Here is a 19,763-nt window from a genome sequence, read left to right on the forward strand (position 1 = left end):
TGATCTAAACCATTTGTTTAGTGACCAAAGTTACGGAAGTGAAAAAAGTGACTTATGATCATTTTTCACACTCAGGACCACTGCAACCTCCCCATGGTCATGTGACCAAAATTCAGATGCTTGGCAACTGACTCATATTTATGACGGTTGTAGTGTCCTGGGGTCACGTGATCACCTTTTGCGACCTTCAGACAAAGTCAAGGGGGGGGGGGGAAGCCAGATTCACTTAACAAGCGTGTTATCAACTTAACAACTGCACTGATTTACTTAACAACTGTGTCAAGAAAGGTTGTAAAATTGGGCACTTAACCATTATCTTGCTCAGCACTAGAAATTTTGGATTCAATTTGGTCCTAAATGGAGAACTTCCTGTATTGAAATTCTTTCCTAACTATACCGCCATTATCTTATTTATCATTACAACACTGACATGAGGTGCATTCTTCTAATCTGATTCAGTTATCAGTTATCAGTTTCAGCCTGGCCAGGGAAACTATAAAATTTATAAATTTTCAATAGGACATCTCAGAGTATCTCCAGAAGTCTTGCTAAATTTCTTACCTGGCTGCTATGCTTCCTGGCTGTACTTCTTTCACGAAGATACCAACTTCCCCAAAGCTTTGGTTTTTAAGAGCAATCACACTAAATCCAAGGCCCCTATTAAATGGTTTCTCTATATCTATATACTCAATTTGCCTGCCCTGTGAAGGAGAAAAGTAATGTTATAAATACAATATTTCTACAATTGCAAAATATCATTTTCTATTAGTAAAAGATGACTAAGATTTGCATTACAATGTGAGTGAAAAAAATCTCCCAAACCTGCAGAATCTAAAAAGCATTTTCTTCATGGTCAAAACATCAATCATTTATTTATATTTCATATTCCTAAATCTAAGAGGTTCTCTGTGATGTTTTTAATATAATTGTTAAATAAAACAACATATATAAATTAACATTAGAAATTAAAAATTAGGGTTAAACATTCAACATTTTAGAATAATGACAATTAAACACCAAAAGGGGAGGCCATTTAGCATCGAATTATTTACTCATTAATTCTGTAACATTCCAGAAATGAAAGTTGTTTTTCAAACTGAACTTATATATACACGTGTGTGTGTGTGTGTGTGTGTGTGTGTGTGTGTGTGTACCCACACATACACGCACACACACACCAGGGGTGGGTTCTAAATTTTTTTACCATCGGTTCTGTGGATGTGGCAAGGGGGGAGATGACTGAGTGGACATGGCCAACTTGACGTCATTCACACACTCAGTCACATCACCCAAGCCATGCCCACCAAAACTGTGGCGAAAATTTTTGGGACTTTTTGACACTTTTTTTTGACACTTCGGCCCCATATCCAGGGCAGGACATGGTGAGGTGACAGTGGTCATCTCAGCTTTCCCTCCATTGCCCTTCCTGGCCGAAAAGCACCACTTCTCGCCTCTGATGGGCCTTCTCCATGGTTGCAGCCGGAGCAGGCAAGCCAGGGGCGATGGCAATGGTAAAGTCCAGCACTTGGGGAGGGCAAGGTTAGCACGCTCCCATCTCACCTTGCCCTGCACGGCTTCTGCCAGCTCAGCTGCGGCCCAGCCAAGCTGTTGTGACTCGTCCTGCCTCCTCTCTTCAGCCAGGCCCCTCCCATCTCCAACCGGCCTGTTATCAGACTCCGAGTCTGATAATGGAGATGAACGGCCTGTCAGGCCTCCAGCCCCCGGCTCTGGCCCCATGCCCGGAGAGGATTCCAGGAGTGAATGGACAAACCCGATAAACTTCACTCCTACAGCGTGTGAGCAGGAAGGCAGCCAGGTGCTGAAATTAGTGACAGCAGATCCAGCTGAAGACAATTCAAAGTGGGAGAACCCTCGCTTCCGGAGATCTGAGAGGCAACGCCAGCAGAAGGAGGGGTGGGGCAGGCCTGGATAAATGCTGAGTCATGGAGCCACACCCCATAGCCTATATAAAGGGCCTGCTTTTGGCATTCCAACCTTGAGTCAAGCAAAGTCTTATCGAGTTTGCTGATACCGGACCCTATCGCTGAAGTCACAACTTGGACTCCTGCCTGCCGTGATAAACCTCGAAGGGTCTTGGCAAGCTGCAAAGGCTTCGTTGCCAAGTTTGCCAAGGACTTCCTTGACTCGTTCGTCGGAGTGGGGGATGGGACACGACACAAGCCAAGGAACTGCGGGGAGCCTCCTGCGTGTTGCACGCCCCCCCGCCCAGCCTTCTCCCGCACCTCTGCACCGTTTTCAGGTGCCCAGCTTACTGGGCTGCCCCCGTCCCTGTCACGGCTCCAACGGTGGCAGCTTTGGGAGACGCTGGCAGCATGGAGGCATGGGCGAAGGCTGGGTGGGGTGCAACATATGGGAGGCTACCCACAGTTCCTTACCTCATCTGGGCTGCAGCTGAGTCCTCTGCCCTGAGCTGGCAGATGGAGGCACCCTCCCCAGCCAGATCTTTCCGGATTTGACTTGGAGGAAAGCACAGCACAGCCAAATTTAACAGCCATGAGCTGTGCTTTCCTCCAAGTCTCATCCGAAAAACTCTATGCAGAGAGAAGCTCCTGTTTCCCTCTGCCATCCACAGTGCTTAGGGGAAAGCATGGCTCATGTCTGTTAAATTTTGCTGTGCTTTACCAAACGCTTTCCCATAAAGAGCAACGAAGGACAGAAACAGCCGCTGACCTGGAGAACACGTGGGCTGGAACAGCTGTGTGCTCTCCCCTGGCTGTTTCTTCCTCTTCACTCGTCCAGCACAAAGAAATGTAGCAGCCATGAGCTGCGCTTTCCTCCAAGTCAAATCTGGAAAGATCTGGCTGGGGAGGGGTGCCTCCGTCTGCTGGCTCAGGGCAGAGGACTCAGCTGCAGCCCAGACGAGCCGAGGAACTGCAGGGAACCTCACCGTTTTCGGACACCCAGTTTACAGGGCTGCCCCAAGTCCCTGTCACAGCTCCAGCGGTGGCAGCTTCGGGAGACACTGGTGGCACAGAGGCACAGGCAAAGGCTGGGAGGGGGGTGCAACACGTGCGGGGCTGAGCCCGCTTCCCTTCGCCTCCCCACACTTGTTTACCCATCCCAGAGAGCTCGGGCTACGCAGAGGATCTGGCTGCCTTCCTCACCGGTGTCGCTCCTGAGTGAAGTCTTCCGTCCTTGGCTGTTGGGAGGAAGTGGCAGCTCCGGGTGCACCACACCTGCTTCTTTCTCTTTGAGAGCAGCTTTGCAAAGCTTTGAGCTTTCTCAAAGAGAACGAAGTGGGGGTGGCGCACCTGGAGCTGCTGCTTCTTCGCAACAGCCAAGGACCTCTTCTGCTTGGAGCTCCAAGCTGCGGGGAGGGGAGGTTGGCTGCAATGCTGGCAGCTTCAGAGGGGGCTCCTTCTCTCAGTGGTTTGTTTTTTTTACCTAGTGTAGGCGGCTATGCCGACTTTCTCCTTAAAAGCTGCTCCGCGCCTTTTGATCTTTCTCAGACGTGGAGAAAAGTGACCCTGTGAAGGGACTGAGATTGCTGATGAACTTGGAAGCCGAGAGGCTTCTTTTCCAACCAGCCATTGGCGCAGGGCGCCGAAAAGACCTCCGGTTGCTGCTGCCATCTTTGCAGCTTTCTTTTCACCGGCTGAAGGACTTTTCGGCACCTGTGGCCAGGCAGCTGAGAGGCTTCTTGGACACATCGGATGGGCGAGCAAGCAGCGACTGGGGAACCGGTTCGGGGGCGTAGCCAGGCTGCCCATACTACCGGTTCGGAGAACTAGTCCCTAAAGTTACTACCTATTCAGTAGAACCTGGCAGAACCGGTAGGAACCCACCACTGACACACATCCCATTTCTCCTAAATACAGCTAGTCCTCGCTTAGTGATGGTAATTTCTATTGCTAAGCAATGCAGCCATAAAGCGTAACACTTTGTGACTGCATCACTTAGCAATGGCAATCTCATGAATCTCCATTGCCATTGTTAAGCAAGGATCGTAAGTCACAAAGTGAGGAGTCCAAATTGCATCCACCTTATTTCAAATTGGAGTTACAATTCCCATACAGTATAAGTAACCAAGCTTGGTGGTACTTTACGCCTGTGAGGGGTCTTAAGCTTTGTATATATACTAAGGAAGCAATGAGACTTGATTTTAAAAAATTAATTCATAATTCAGAAACTGACTTCAGTAACCATACAGTTTGGAATAAAAAGGAAACTTTTATATAATGCACCACTGCATTTTTACCTTTGCCATCTTTTGAATTATCAAATTAAATTCATCCACTTCAAATCTGGAAATTAGCGGAGCCATTTGCTTATCATTCTGGATGTTCCCATTAACAACAGGATGTGGGTCAGCATCAAATACCAGCAACCCTCGCCTCGTAAAATCAAAATCCACTGAACGATCTGGAGGCATATACCTAAGCTGTGAAGAATAAAACAAGACGTTACCACAAATTCTAAATACTGAACAATTAATAGAAAATAATAGTATTAGTGGGCCTATAGTACTGCTTAAATAAGATGGAAGTTCAGTTTGAAAAACAACTTTCCTTTTTTGGAATATTACGGAATCAATGAGTAAGTGAACATGTTCACCTTATTATTTACCTCAAATGTATGAAACCCGCAAAAGAGAATTATTTTGCAACTAAAAGCAAGATAGAAAAAAATAATTATCCTGAATTGTTAATATAAGCTGACCTTTATAGTTTAGGATTGATTCATTCTTCTTCTTGTTATTTCACGTTCTTTGTTTTCTTACATAAAAGAACTTTTAAATTCCAGAAAGAATAATCTTCTCAGGATTGTTGGGGTGGATTTTTTGGGGGGGAATTGCATAATCCAGCCAATCCAATTGTGAAAAAGTAATAGATAATACAGGTAGTCCTTGATTTACGACCACAATTGGGCCTAAATTTTTTATTGCTAAACAAGACATTTGTTAAATGAGTTTTGCCCCGTTTTACAGGTCGTAAAAAGTGATATTATTATCCTGGGACACTGCAACCATCATAAATATGAGTCAGTTGCCAAGCATCTGATTTTTGATCACATGACTGTTGCAGAGGTGGGTTTCAGCAGGTTCTGACCAGTTCTGGAGAACCAGTAGCAGAAATTTTGAGTAGTTCGGAGAACCGGTAGTAAAAATTCTGACTGGCCCCACCCCCATCTATTCTCTGCCTCCCGAGTCCCTGCTGATCAGGAGGAAATGGGGATTTTGCAGTATCCTTCCCCTGGAGTGGGATGGGAATGGATATTTTACGGTATCCTTCCCCTACCATGCCCACCAAGCCATGCCACACCCACCAAGCCACACCCACAGAACCGGTAATAAAAATGTTGAAACCCACCACTGGACTGTTGGGGTGATGCAAGTGTCATATGTGTGAAAAATGGTCATGTCACTTTTTCAGTGACATTATAACTTTGAACAGTCACTAAATAAACTGTTGTAAGTCAAGGATTACTTTTAACGAGATTGATCTGTATATATTTTCTCAGAATGACATAATTGATCATAATGATCTGCATCTTCATTTTCAAAGACAAAAAAAATCACAACAATCCACAAAACCTCTTTTAATGTTCAAGGACAAATCATCAGTGCTTCTTCATTCTGCTCCTGTCCTCACACCGCACATTTTAGAACCAGAGGATTTTGGATTAGAAGGTAGGAGACCATAAATTCTAATGAGTGGTGAAATTCATTTTTTTTTTACTACCAGTTCTGTGGGCGTGTCTTGGTGGTCATGGTGTGGCTTGGTGGGTGTGGCTTGTGGGCATAGCAGGGGAAGGATACTGCAAAATCCCCATTCCCACCCCACTCTGGGGCCAGCCAGAGGTGATATTTGCCAGTTCTCCGAACTACTCAAAATTTCTGCTACCTGCTGAATTTCACCCCTGATTCTAATCCTGCCTTAAGCACAGAAACCACTTAGATGGCCTTCGGGTGACTTTCTCTCAGCTATAGGAAGCTGACAATGACAAATCACTTCTGAAAATTCATCAACAAAACTGCACGGACTCATTTATATGGTCACTAAGAATCAAGACTAACTCGAAGATTTTTTTTTTTAAAGTTAGAGCAAACAGAATATCTGAAACTAAATAGCATTTCTTTTCTATCAGGGACATTTCTGGCTTTGAGGTTTAGGCGCTTTGCTTTTGAAAACTGACAAGAAAATATGGCACTATAATGATTTATAGCTTTTTAAAGAAATGGCGTGCATCAGCGATTCATGAGGGACTAAACTGTAACCATATATGTTTTAATAACATGCTACTCCCTAAAGCTTTCTTACTAGGTTGGAATATAAGCCCATATAAATAAAAAGCATCCTGTAATTCTGAATCAAATAAAATACAGTTTAAACACATTTTGGCATAGGAGTTACCACAGAAGTCACAAAACCAGTCTCTGTTGTAGCTGTTGAGACAAGGATACAGTCTTTATGGCAGCTATTAACTGAAGTGATGTAATGCTTTAGGGAATATCAGGTGAAGACTGGAGATGATCCAGATAAATATATCTTCAAAATTACACTGGCAGCTGCTATAGATAATACTGTAATATCTTATATGCAATAGAAGACTATTTACTTTGGCTCAGTTTGGGGTGCAACTATTAGGGCAATAACAGAAATATAAGATTCTCATATGAAAGCTGAACTTGTTTTTATTCAAACTTAGAGGTAGAATCTGTCTCACAACTGCTATTAAAATGTCTATTGCACACCCAATGGTGATCAAGTTTCATATTCCAATTGTTAATAACAGTAATTGCCAATGTGACCAGAAGGCTGTTATTCTTCTCCTGGCTGATTACCTTTCATAAACCTCTAAGAAGGTTGCAAAATTCTTATCCATAACTGTAGCTGTTAAAAGCCACCTGGTTCCTCCTTTATGCTATTCACTGTTACCTGCTAATTGTTTTAGAATTTTCTTGCGATTTTAAATATTTATTTTATACAGCAGTAATTGTATTACATGCTGATTTTTCATTATTTTTGGTCTAGGACCATTTATATATTTTTTTAAAAATTGATTTGCGGCTGTTTCTTGTCTTAAACCAAGCCTATTCCACAACAATGTTTATACCAATGTGATTGTGGAGACAAATCATGTAAATGCTCTGAGATCTTTATCAGAAAATTAGGATAAAAATATAATAAATAAACCTTGATCTAATTCTTAGTGCTATATCTTTTAATAAAGTGTTCTTGATTATTTTTTAACTGTTAAAGGTGTTCAGTTCTGCCATGTACTTTCGCACAAAAGTAATGAATAGGTAATCCTTGACTAATGACTACAATTGGGACTAAAATTTCAGTCACTAAGCAAAGCAATTGTTAAGTGAGATAGTGTGACTGCTTCGCTCAATGACTGCAATCCCAGTTGTGGTCATTACGCAATCTCCCGGATTGTTAAGTGGAACATGCATGGAAGGGAACTGCTCTAGTGGACTGTCTCAAAGGAGTTTGAATATTCTGGATCTGAGTTCCATTTCTGCTCCCCTTGGTAGCTCCTCTTGGTAGGTCACACCATCAGCCAGGCCCTAGGGATGAGAGGAAGTCCTCTCAGCAGGCAGAAGCAGTTGCAACCTTCCTTGCTGGCTTCCCAATTGACTTTGGCACTAAAGATTACAAATGTGATCCCATGATCATGAGGCACTTGGCAACCACTTGTAAGTGGGAACAAGCTGCCAAGCATCCAGATCCTAATCACGAAACTAAGGGGGACAGCTGAAAGTGCATTATGGGCTAAAAAAAACTTTCCAAGGCTGTCTTAACTTTGAACTAACTGGTCATACATTAAGGACTATTTGCACAAATATCATTCTTCCCTGATTTGCCATGTCAAATTTGTCATGACCGGTATATTTCTTCTAACAGGTCATAATTATGCTGGATGTGGAGTTTTAACAGATCAGAATAAGAAGGCTGGAAGGGATCTTGGAGGTTTTCTAGTCCAATCACCTGCTCAAGCAGAAAACGCTATACCATTCCAGCCAAATGACTGTCCAACCTCTTCTTAAAAACCTCTAACAATGGAGCACCCACAACTGATTGTTTGGTAGTTTGGAGGAATTAAAGCCTATACATTTCAAAGTTCCCAAGGTTGAGAATGTCTAGATGAAGTGGCAGGTAGAGAAAGCAGAATGTTGCTTAACTTCAATTATGTTAGTTATCTCCCTCTTTTTTTTCTTCTTTTTCTTTTTTTCTTCTTCCTCCATAAAACCATCATGACTGATGAAAAGTTTTTAAAAATTCAGAATCCTGTGCACTATTTATATAACTTCAGCTAATTCTACTAACACTACTAAAGAATGAATTACAGGAAGGAGAAAAGATGCAGAACAGGAACAGGAATAGGAATAGGAATAGGAATAGCACTAGCACTAGCACTAGCACTAGCAATAGGGCAGAGTGGAATGGAGCAGAACAGAACAGAAAAGAACAGGACAGAACAGAACAGAACAGAATTCTTAATTTGTAAAGTGAGATTAGACACAGAAGGAATTTGTCCCTAGTGCAAAGCTGTCAGTGTACATACAAAACAGCAAAGTGATAAGTCATCTTGGTGTGATCCTGATACTTCCCACAAACATTACTACTACTTCAAAACTATCTTGCAAACATAACCAATCAGCATCCATCAAATCTTTCTCTTTTAATACTCACTTGTTCTTTCAGCTGCTTGATGGACTGCTGAAGAGTCAGCACGTGATTGAATAAAGGGTTCTTAAGAGTATTGTATAGAAAAGCCAGATTATCCCTGTGTGAAGTGTCTCCTTTCTCATGAAGTTTCATTAGTAGACGCTCCAGAATCCTCAGGATCTGCTGCTTATCTGTTAGATCCCCAAAACATCATAACAATTCGTTAAAAAAAACATACTTTAGATAATTGAAACGTTTCAACCATGTGATAAGCTTACTTCAAATACACTTACCTGCAATTGGATTTTCTGGCATCCTGGCTTATCTGCACTGTAGATTCAATATGGCCTAAATTTTAGAATGAAGATGCAGATTAAGCTTTGTTTTTCAACACATCTTACTCTGAAGAACATAAATGGCAAGTACACATTTACATATACATATGCCTATTTGGACTTATTGCTGTATTAAAGGGAACAGAAAGAAGTGCATATTATATTTCTTTCTGTACCCTTTTAATGTGGCAATAACTCTAAACAGATATAGATGTGTGTAAAAGTATTACCATGGGTTCAAAGAAGATTTCAATTTTAAACAAGCAATAAGATTATTTAAACACATCTAGTCCTCAATTTACATTTAGTGACCAAAGTTATAACAGCCTTTAAAAAACAGTGACTTATGACCATTTTTCGTAAGTCACTTACGGCCACTGCAACTTCCACATAATCCTATGATCAGAATCTGGACACTTAGCAATTGGCGTGGCCTGGGGTCATGTGCTCACCTTTGCGACTTTCTGACAAGCAAAGTCAATGAGAAGTCAGATTCACTGAACACCTTTGTTACTAACTTAACAACTGTAGTGATTCACTTAACAACAAGGAAGGTGGTAAAATGGGGCAAAACCTACTTAAAACTGCCTTGCTTAGCAATTAAAATTTTGGGCTCAATTGTGTTCATAAATCATACCTGTACTGTCTTGTTACACACAGAGATGGACTCTAGACTAACACAAAAAGCTTTCCATCATGTTGCCAGCTATTACTTAAATTAATATTACTTTCATATACATACTATCTTGTAATATGTATAAACTGGGCACTGCTACCAATAGAATCAAGAATCATAGATAAATAGAATCATACCAAGATAATCATACCAAGATAAACAGAAGCCATGTTAACAAAATTTGTGTTTTATCCTTGGCTTCCCACGTTGAATGCAAAATTCTCTTTCTTCTACAGATAAATAAATCAGTTCAGGGTAATACTGGCCAATTTACATTTTCTGTTTATATTAATGTATAATGTTAAGCCACCATGTTATGTTTGCATAGCATGATGAGTGCAAGAATAAAATTTGGATTTGCATTCCATATTTTCCATCACTCTCAGCTAAAAATAAAACCTCATATGTGAACTGACAATGGAATGGAATTGTTTAGAACTGTAATTTAAAATCATTATCATTTTCCAATTAGGAAGTCCTTGCTCTGTTGTATAGTGCAGGGGTCTCCAACCTTGGTCCCTTTAAGACTTGTGGACTTCAACTCCCGGAGTCCCTCAGCCAGCAAAGCTGGCTGAGGAACTCTGGGAGTTGAAGTCCACAAGTCTTAAAGGGACCAAGGTTGGAGACCCCTGGTATAGTGAAAACATACCAATCTCATACATGCTTATATAAAGCTTATATAAAGCTATAAATATAAAGCTTTGTTAAGTCTACCTTAAATCTCAGTTATCTCATGGATACATCCAGATGTTCTCTCAACTTGTCAGTCTAGTTTACAATTCCCGTATTACCCAAACCCAACCCTCCTTACTTTTAGAGCATATGAAAGATCATTTAAAAGTCTCACCAAATGGAAATCCTTAGGCTGCAACCGTGTACCAATTAAGAATAAAAATCCTACAGACTTCAAATAGGATTACTTTCAGATAGGCATGTAACATTGGCTGACATCATTGAGAACTAAGGAATAAAATCAGTCACATATAAGTTAAATAAGTCACACTGTGTTTATTTAATGGTATTTGCAGATGATTATTAGTATGCCTATTCAGAAACTGTACTGAGTTTACTCCCTGGATAGGTATGTGTTTTATTACATCACAGTCTCAAGTTTCTTTATTTGGCTTTTTGTGTATTAATAGTTACATATGCATGACAGGCCTTTTAAAACCTGACTGCACTTGGAAACTCACTGGGATTTCTCAAGCATACAGTGACGCTGGGATTGCAAAAGCCTTCTCTACAATCCTGCTTTGGGGATTACCAGTAGGTAAATTCTTAGATGCAAATTGACCAACAAGAGAAACTGAAAATTCTAGGATATTACGTATATCGATCATCATCTAAGCCCTCTTCTGATTTGAAGCATCCTTACACAACAGATACCACAATAAATAAACCCTCTTGGACAATAATATTCTACTTGTCCCAACGTGTCCAGATTTAAGTAGAACATTGAAAGAATCCTTTTATTTTTTTTTAAAAATAACACTGAAATTTTGCTTTATTTGTGAGCTTTAGCCTGGGAGTTAAAAATGCACCCTGAAGCAAATCTATTTTAATATTGATTTCATAATTCTTGATGGACATATCTTTTCTTTTATGTACACAAGCAAGACAAATTCCTTGTGTGTCCAATCACAGTTGGCCAATAAAAAATTCTATTCTATTCTATTCTATTCTATTCTTAAGTTACCTATCATTAGTACTGTACTTAATTTCTAAAGTGAAAAAAAAAGCTATCCTAAAAACATACTCTTTCCCGTCCTCTTTTCTTCCATATGTTCTTTGCTATTTGGTACATAAATATCTACACTTAGTGAACTAAGGTTACTCTTATAAAAGTAATCCTTTTTTTTTTTTTTTGAGAAAGAGAGAGAATTCTGGGAATTGAATTGCACAAGTCTGGAGTTCCCCCAACACATAGGAATACCAAACCTTGAGGTTCTCCATCAGTGATGGTGGGTTGTTTAGCCCAGAAACAGCCGATCGATTGAGGATCAATACAGAGATCCCCAAAGAAGGAGCTCCCTCTTCTTACGTCCACTTTTGGGTTTATTCCTCGACTCCAGTTACCAGCAAGGAAAGAGCACCCAAGCCTGCCGAGATCCAAGCCCAGCCTCTAATCAAAGGTCAGCACTGTTGGATCGTTGGCAGCTAAGACTGCACAACCACAACACTGCCGCTGCTGTTGAACGTTTACCGGCCAAGCTGAAAATATCCCGTCACGCCTGTACTTTGCACTTAGCTTAGTTTAGCGGCTTTAAGCTCTTCCCTCAAGGCTTCAGCCCGGACGACTTTCAAAAATAATAAGCTGCCCCCTTTCCACGATCAGGAGACGGGGGCAAAGCCACCCGAGGAAATCCACCGGGATTTCCAGCATCTATAAGGGGCCATCGGGGTCGGATCTAGTCAGATAATAACTGTGGACGCCTCAAAGGAAAACCCTCCCGCGAGGAGGGAGGGACGCCCCACCATAAAGGCTCGGCAAACCCGCCCACCCGAAGCGCAACAAGTTCTCCCCGAGTCTTTTTTTTTTTTCTTCCTTCTTTTTTCCCCATTACGCTTCCAGCCTTCAGGAAGTGGGCGGCGGGCGCAACGCAAAAGCCCGACTGGCTGCATCTGCCAGCGCCCGCCTGCCGGTTCTCCTCCCCCGCCAGAGGGTCAACGGGGGCTTCCCGGAGGCGGGAAGGTGGCCGGGAGCGCGCCCGGATCGCCAGAAAAGCTTACCTGCTCGACTGGGGGTGGGGGCGAGACCTGTCGCTGGGCGATCCTGGCTTGTTCTTACCTGGGCGGAAGCGGGAGTTTCGTTTTTACCCGCACCTCTCCTTGCAACACAGGAAGCCGGCAGCGAGGGGGAGCCGCTGGGCGTTGAAGGAAATCAAGCCGGGCTCCGACGGGATTCGGGGTGGACGAGGGCGAGAGATCAGCTACCGTGGGGCGAGAAGCGGGGGGTCGCTGAGGTCGCGGAGTGGAGGAGTCCCGTCCCCGGGATGCCTCTGGGTTTAGTTTCGGGCCAAGGAGGCTCGGATCCTTCCCTAAGAATACGGAGATTCAAGGAGAAAGCGAAACGGAGCGGGAAAGGGAATCGGAGACCAACGGGAGAAATTGGCCACCCTTGCAGGAGTGGCTGGGTGGACAACGTGGTTGGGTCGTGGGAACGCGGCCGTCGGGGACAATCGAAGGAGGAAGGCTCAGACGCCGTAGACTTTTCGTTTAGGTGTAAATGGGGAAGAGGCTGAGAAGCGAACTTTTGTGGGCTGAGGACCGTTGTTTGTGAAACCAGCCGCAAAATTCAAGCTAAAACCCAATATTCAGACATCACAAGACAGCAGCTGTTTTGTTGCATAATTATTCTTGCTTTTTAAATCTACATTTAGTAGAATTACATAGAAACGGGAAGGAATGCGTCTTTATATTGATATATTGATCATCAATTGTGTTGTAAATGTTGTACCTTGATGAACGTATCTTTTCTTTTATGTACACTGAGAGCATATGCACCAAGACAAATTCCTTGTGTGTCCAATCACACTTGGCCAATAAAAATTCTATTCTATTCTATTTTTAAGGTGTGCATAAGAGCACCAGCTTGCCTACCGTCCCTGTCCTAAAGTTCCCTTTAATTGTATTCATTTTATGTATTCAATTCATGCTTATACTTATATATTATCTAATACTCGGTAAATAAATAAATAAATAATGGCCTTAAATATCTGTGAGAAAATAGCTTTTTCCTTTCCAAAAAGAACATCAACAAAAAAAATATTGTTTTTTAAAGGAAGGCTGTATAGATAATAGGTAAATTGTTAGCTTCATGAAATGCCAATCGGGATTCTTTTTTCTTTCCCTATTAAATTTTTCTTTGTATGTACTTAGATTGTACCAACTACATTGTACATACTTATATTGTACCCTACTTGATAGCAATCACTTATGTGCGAATCCTACTTATGAAATTGCTACACAACGTTTGTGAAAAGCTATTGTTATAGAACATTGTGGTTTTTTTGTGGCAAGGGGTCTGTGTGGCTCAGACTGCTAAGACAGTCTGTTATTAACAGCAGCTGCTTGCAATTACTGCAGGTTCAAGTCCCACCAGGCCCAAGGTTGACTCAGCCTTCCATCCTTTATAAGGTAGGTAAAACGAGGACCCAGATTGTTGGGGGCAATAAGTTGACTGTATATAATATACAAATGGATGAAGACTATTGCTTGACATAGTGTAAGCCGCCCTGAGTCTTCGGAGAAGGGCAGGATATAAATGCAAATTAAAAAAAAGGTTGATTTCATGTCCAGGAACAAGAAAACAGCAAGGGACACACCTATGTTACTGGTCAAAGATCAACTCTTAACCCCTATTATGCTTAAATTAATCTGATCTGGGACTGAGCATTATGTTAACACATTTCTTTGGCGTCCAAGAGTTTCTGGATTCATTTAATTTCTGGATTCCTTCAGTGCTAGGATACTTGCCAAGAACTAAAGATCAACTGCAGAGGTTCTTCCCTAGGTACCCCTCCAGATGAGATACAGAATGTCAGTTTTAGAAGGATATTGGCATCTGAGTTTGCAAATGACCATAGCAAAGCAGTTAGTTTATACAATAAAATAGAATAGAATTTATGATTGGCCAAGTGTGATTAGACACACAAGGAATTTGTCTTGGTTCATATGCTCTCAGTGTACATAAAAAAAAAGATACCTTCATCAAGGTAAAACACTTAATGATAGTCATAGGGTACAAATTTAACACTTAATGATACAACACTTAATGATAGTCATAGGCTACAATTAAGCAATCAGGAAACAATATCAGTATAAATTGTAAGGATACAAGCAACAAAGTTATAGTCATACAGTCATAAGTGGAAGGATATGGGTGATGGGAACGATGAGAAGATTAATAGTAGTGCAGATTTAGTAAATAGTTTGACAGTGTTGAGGGAATTATTTGTTTAGCAGAGTGATGGCGTTCGAGAAAAAACTGTTCTTGTGTCTAGTTGTTCTGGGGTGCAGTGCTCTATAGCATCGTATTGAGGGTAGGAGTTGAAACAGTTTATGTCCAGGATGTGAGGGGCCTGTAAATATTTTCACAGCCCTCTTTTTGATTCATGCAGTATACAGGTCCTCAATGGAAGGCAGTTTGGTAGCAATTGCTTTTTGTGCAGTTCTAATTATCCTCTGAAGTCTGTGTCTGTATTGTTGGGTTGCAGAATCAAATCAGACAGTTACAGAGGGCAGATGACAGACTTAATAATTCCTCTGTAAGAACTGGATCAGCAGCTCCTTGGGCAGTTTGAGCTTTCTGAGTTGGCACAGAAAGAACATTTTTGTTGTTCTTTTTTGATGACATTTTTTGATGTTAGCTGTCCATTTTAGATTTTGCGATATGGTAGAACCTAGAAATTTGAAGGTTTATACTGTTGATACTGTGTTGTCTAGTATTGTGAGAGGTGGAAGTATGGAAGGGTTTCTCCTAAAGTCTACCACCATTTCTACGGTTTTGAGTGTGTTCAGTTCCAGATTGTTCCGGTTGCACCACGAGGCTAGTCGTTCAACCTCCTGTCTGTATGCGGATTCATCATTGTCTTGAATGAAACCGATCACTCTTGTGTCATCTGCAAACTTCAGTAGTTTAACTGTAGTTTATGAATTTCTTGGTACTAAGTAAAACATTTGTTTTATTGGTATTATTTATTTTATTGACAATTGAGCCCAACATTTCTGTTGTTGAGCGAGACATTTGTTAACTGAGTTTTGCCCCATTTAATAACTTTTCTTGCCACAGTCAAGTGAATCACTGCAGTTATTAAGTTAGTAACGCAGTTGTTACGTGAATGTGGCTTCTCCATTGACCTTGCTTGTCAGAAGGTCCGGGACATTGCAATCATCATAAATATGACTCAGTTGCCAAGTGTCAGATCACTTGTCCATCTGGATGCTGCAATGGTTTAAGTGTGAAAAATGGTCATAAGTCACTTTTTTCAGAGCCGTTGTAACTTTGAATGGTCACTAAATGAACTGTTGTAAGTCAAAGACTACCTGCATTTGCTATTGTGGCTACTTCACATTCTTCACTGTTGTAAAGCTATCATGTCCACTTTCCATCAGAATTCATCTCCACACCAGACAAATTATATATATTCTACTTACACAGGAGACTGCAAATTACCCCATATCTCCCCTTTTTATGCCAAGTATTTTTTTTATTTTTGTTTTAACTGAGACAGAAGTTGCTGGCCAAAGCTGAAGATCTGTTCTTGACCTCAGATTTAATTTGGAATATGCAGGAATAATGGATTTTCAGTAACAAATTGACATATATTCCAAAAGAGTATCAATTCTCAATAGGGAAAGAAAAAAAGTTAGTAATATGAAATGATTGTTTTCTTTAATTTTATCTTCATGTGTAATATTTAGTACCAGACATTGATTAATTCTATACCATTTCAAGAACTGTGTTTTGTAAATTGGACCTTCAGTACCAGTATAGCAGAGCTGTATGTAAAAAAGAGATTAGCATCTTTTTGTGGTGTGCCAGAGATTCTTATTTCTATTTTTGTGTGCAAAATTCTTTTTAAGATATCCGAAAGATGCTTTTCAAAAGGCAACTGGACTACCTTTGTTTTTTCCTTGAAAATGTTTCACTTCTCATCCATGACACTTCTTCAATTCTGAAGCTGAAACCGAAGAACCTTCTTGGAAGAGAAGTGAAACATTTTCAAGGAAAAAAACAAAGTCCAGTTGCTTTTTGAAAAAGTACCTTTGGCACAACCATGAAATGGATGACTTGAGAATCCCCACAGACATTCTTTTAAGATGATGTCTGTGATCTGACCAAGTATATATAGTTTTATCTCCTTCGACACTAAATGTTTTGTTTGTTGACTACATAATATAAAAAAATAATTCTTTACTTGTTTTCCTCCCCCTGCCCCCAATAAAGTGTGATTTTAACTATCTCTTGTGAAATTTATGTGCCCACAGAGGTGGTAAGGAGGAGCTAACATTCTTTTAGCCAAATGCCTCAGTACTCTAAGATTGGGAAGTAGCAGTATAGAATTTATTTTCTTTTTTCATTGCTTTTTTTCCCTTTTAATGTGCTAGAGAGCAACACAGATTGTGGGAGACCTAGTTTCCTGGCTCACCAAGTGAGGCACTTCCTGGAAAATAGATAGTACCAGTACAGCCTGGATTAACAGCCGTTCTATTCAGCGACTGAACTTGCATCAGCACTGAACAAGTGATACTAATGATTGGCTCTTGTAGGGCTGGCTGTTGCAGTGCGCCTGCATCACGTGATCACAATTTGGGCACGCAGCCGGATTTTTAACCATTGCAGCATCCCATGTTCACATAATCTGCAACTGCAATCTTCCCTGAGGTCTTCCCACAAGCAAAGTTATGGGAAAGCCAGTAATTCCACGAGGTCCTTGCTTAACGACAATAGTTGAGACTGCTGGAAATGTTGTTGCAAAGCGACTGCTGGAAGTGCTGGTGCAAACAAAATTCAAGTGACATTATACTTTTTGACTATGTTACTTATCAATGGGAAACACTGTTTCCAATTCCAATCATTAAGCAAGGATTACCTATAGTTGCAATAACTACCAAACTACTGCAGCAAAGGACTTAAATTGTATAGATCCAGAAGGCTTCTGGGAGAAGAGTCTTCCATTCATTTACCTACAAACTCAGTCCTGCCACTGCAGTTACAGAGAATCTTTTTTAGAGTACTTCCTCAGCTGTTGTTTTTTGTTTATGTTTTCTGTTATTGTTTTGTTTTTAAACCACTCAGACTTGTTATGAGATGGGAGGCTGAATAAGTGGGAGAAAATGAATTATCTGTTGCTTTTTATTTTGTTACGCTTTATCTTTTATTTTAAAAACCCAGATCCTTTGGGGCTTGGGCTGTGTATAAAACATTAATAAATAACAGAGACATTAAGAAGCATAAGTGCTTCATAGCTTTTGAAAATCAAGAATTTGTGTGGATCAAACTGTTAAAAGATATGCAAACCAAGTGAATCAATACATTCAAAATTTCTGTTGAGATTGTGTAATTGTCATTTTCTTTACATGATGAAGTTTCAATAAATGAGAGTATTGATTGTTACCGAAATTGCAGTCTTAGTTTAATGGCAACATGATGTGGAAAATTTACATGAAGCTTATTATATTCAGACAATAATGCAGTGGGTGGGTTTATACATCAAGCTAAGAAAAAAATCAAATCACATTATGATTTAATATTGTATGGGTTAAGTATCTTATGTTGTAAGATAATAGATGGAACTGTATGGAAATGATCTTTATGTTCACCCATAATGCCATAAAAGCTCTCCCGAAAAAGATGAAATTACAGTAACAAAAATCATAATAAGACCTGGTCACCAGTTCTCCCAAACACGTGTGACATGGGAAATCTGATCAAAGACTGAGTGAATCATCAGGTAGTAATAAAGTAGATTTTTGTCAGGAATAGATCCATGCGATGTTTATATTTCTATAAATTGTTATTATACTGATGTTTTTAATTTTCTGATGCTCAGAGTTGCTCTGGTGAGTTGGGCAGCTTTACAAACTGAATGAAATCCATCGATCAAAGGCTTGTCTTACTCAGAGGTGGTATTCAGCAGGTTCTGGAGAACCGGTAGTGGAAATTTTGAGTAGTTCAGAGAACCGGTAAATACCACCTCTGATTGGCCCCACCCCCATCTATTCTCTGCCTCCCGACTCCCAGTTGATTAGGAGGAAATGGGGATTTTGCAGTAACTTTCACCTGGAGTGGGGTGGGAATGGAGATTTTATAGTATCCTTCCCCTGCCACAACCAAGCCATGCCACGCCCACCAACCCATATCCACAGAACCAGTAGTAAAAAATTTTTAATCCCACCACTTATCTTACTTACTCACTTGCTTGAATAACCCCCATAGGCATTAAAAAATATCTCCAAACTTAGCCCAATTAAAAAAAGGACAAGATGCTGAGGTGACCAAATCTCTGAAATTAATAGTAAATTAAAATGGATGTTAAGCAAGGTTGTGTTCCTACATTATCCAGTTTTTATCTGAATTGTTCTGTACAGGCTTTATCAACCAGCAAGCTTCCTTGCCAAGTAGTAACACAGAGACCCACCTTGTACTGTTACAAAACAAAGGCTCCTATTCTTTCTGAGGCAGACCTTGAGAAAGCCCTCCCCCCCAAGTATTAGCCAGTTTCTGCCGCCAAAAAAGCCCTTGCAATTAACTCTATAAAAGCAAAGATGTTCCTATTTATCAAAACATGCTGCAGTTGCCAATATAAATGCCACATCAATGGCATCAAAACAAAACAAATTAAGCATTTTAAATATTAATCCTGTAAGTAATAATAACAAATTCATGAAGTTTTATCCAATGCCCAAATACTATAATTAACTATGTAAGCCATAAAGGTAACAATTTTGTCTCCGTAGCAGTTAAATTGTTCAGAACTAAGATGTCAGTTCTGCTTTATGGTATACAATTCTATCCTTACAAAGACTTAAAAGCTTTAGATTAAAGCTTGCTAAATGTGTAAGAATTATTTTCCATGCCCCTTGATTTATCCATGTTTATAATAAGATTTGAAGTAGGATCTATTTTTATAGCAGCTTGCATAAAAATATGTTACCTAAAATATTAGCTGAAACTACACTTGAAGAGTGATTCAGTGCTTTATTCATTCTTATAAATTTAAGACAACCATTGCTAATGATTGTTCTGTCTTTAGCCTCCCAACGCAAAGGCTACAAATGAAGAAAACTCTTTCTTGAATTAAATAAGGTGTTCCCAATCTTGATCTATACCCTGGGAGATCTAAGGCTCCAAATTCTGCCTCAGGGAATAATCTCTTTGCTATTGCAAAATACAAAAAGCTGGTGGAAGCTGGACTTAAAAAGTTCCTGCGCAGATTGCTATTACAGATGCTCAGATATATCCATAAAATTATAATGCAGACCCTGTTGCATTGTCCAGTCTGCTTTGACTGGTGATCTGCAGTTATATCCACTTGTTAAGCATGAACCAAATCTGGGGCTATACAATTTCCATTAGATGGCATCTTTAATGCAGCCTCTTAAGAATGTCAC

At 40.4% G+C, this 19,763-nt stretch overlaps 1 protein-coding gene across 5 annotated transcripts in view; it reads right to left on the reverse strand.

The window, feature by feature from the left end:
• PATJ (PATJ crumbs cell polarity complex component) overlaps positions 1-15,443 on the reverse strand; it is a 176,975-nt gene extending 161,532 nt beyond the window's left edge. For 2 of the 5 annotated variants that reach the window (XM_058178716.1, XM_058178713.1), the window contains exons 1-6: positions 12,378-15,442; positions 10,495-10,607; positions 8,930-8,984; positions 8,661-8,827; positions 4,220-4,402; positions 562-701 (exon numbers count right to left, since the gene is read on the reverse strand). In XM_058178716.1, coding sequence (XP_058034699.1) covers positions 562-701; positions 4,220-4,402; positions 8,661-8,827; positions 8,930-8,951 — 512 coding nt within the window. In that variant the 5' untranslated portion in view covers positions 8,952-8,984; positions 10,495-10,607; positions 12,378-15,442. Of the gene's footprint in view, positions 1-561; positions 702-4,219; positions 4,403-8,660; positions 8,828-8,929; positions 8,985-10,494; positions 10,608-11,585; positions 12,126-12,377 lie in introns of those variants that run through there. The other 3 variants (XM_058178715.1, XM_058178714.1, XM_058178717.1) reach the window with 3 other exon arrangements.
• Between the last annotated feature and the right edge of the window lie 4,320 nt (positions 15,444-19,763).

Source organism: Ahaetulla prasina, chromosome 3, assembly GCF_028640845.1.
Source record: "Ahaetulla prasina isolate Xishuangbanna chromosome 3, ASM2864084v1, whole genome shotgun sequence".
In the NCBI taxonomy this organism is placed as follows: Eukaryota; Metazoa; Chordata; class Lepidosauria; order Squamata; family Colubridae; genus Ahaetulla; species Ahaetulla prasina.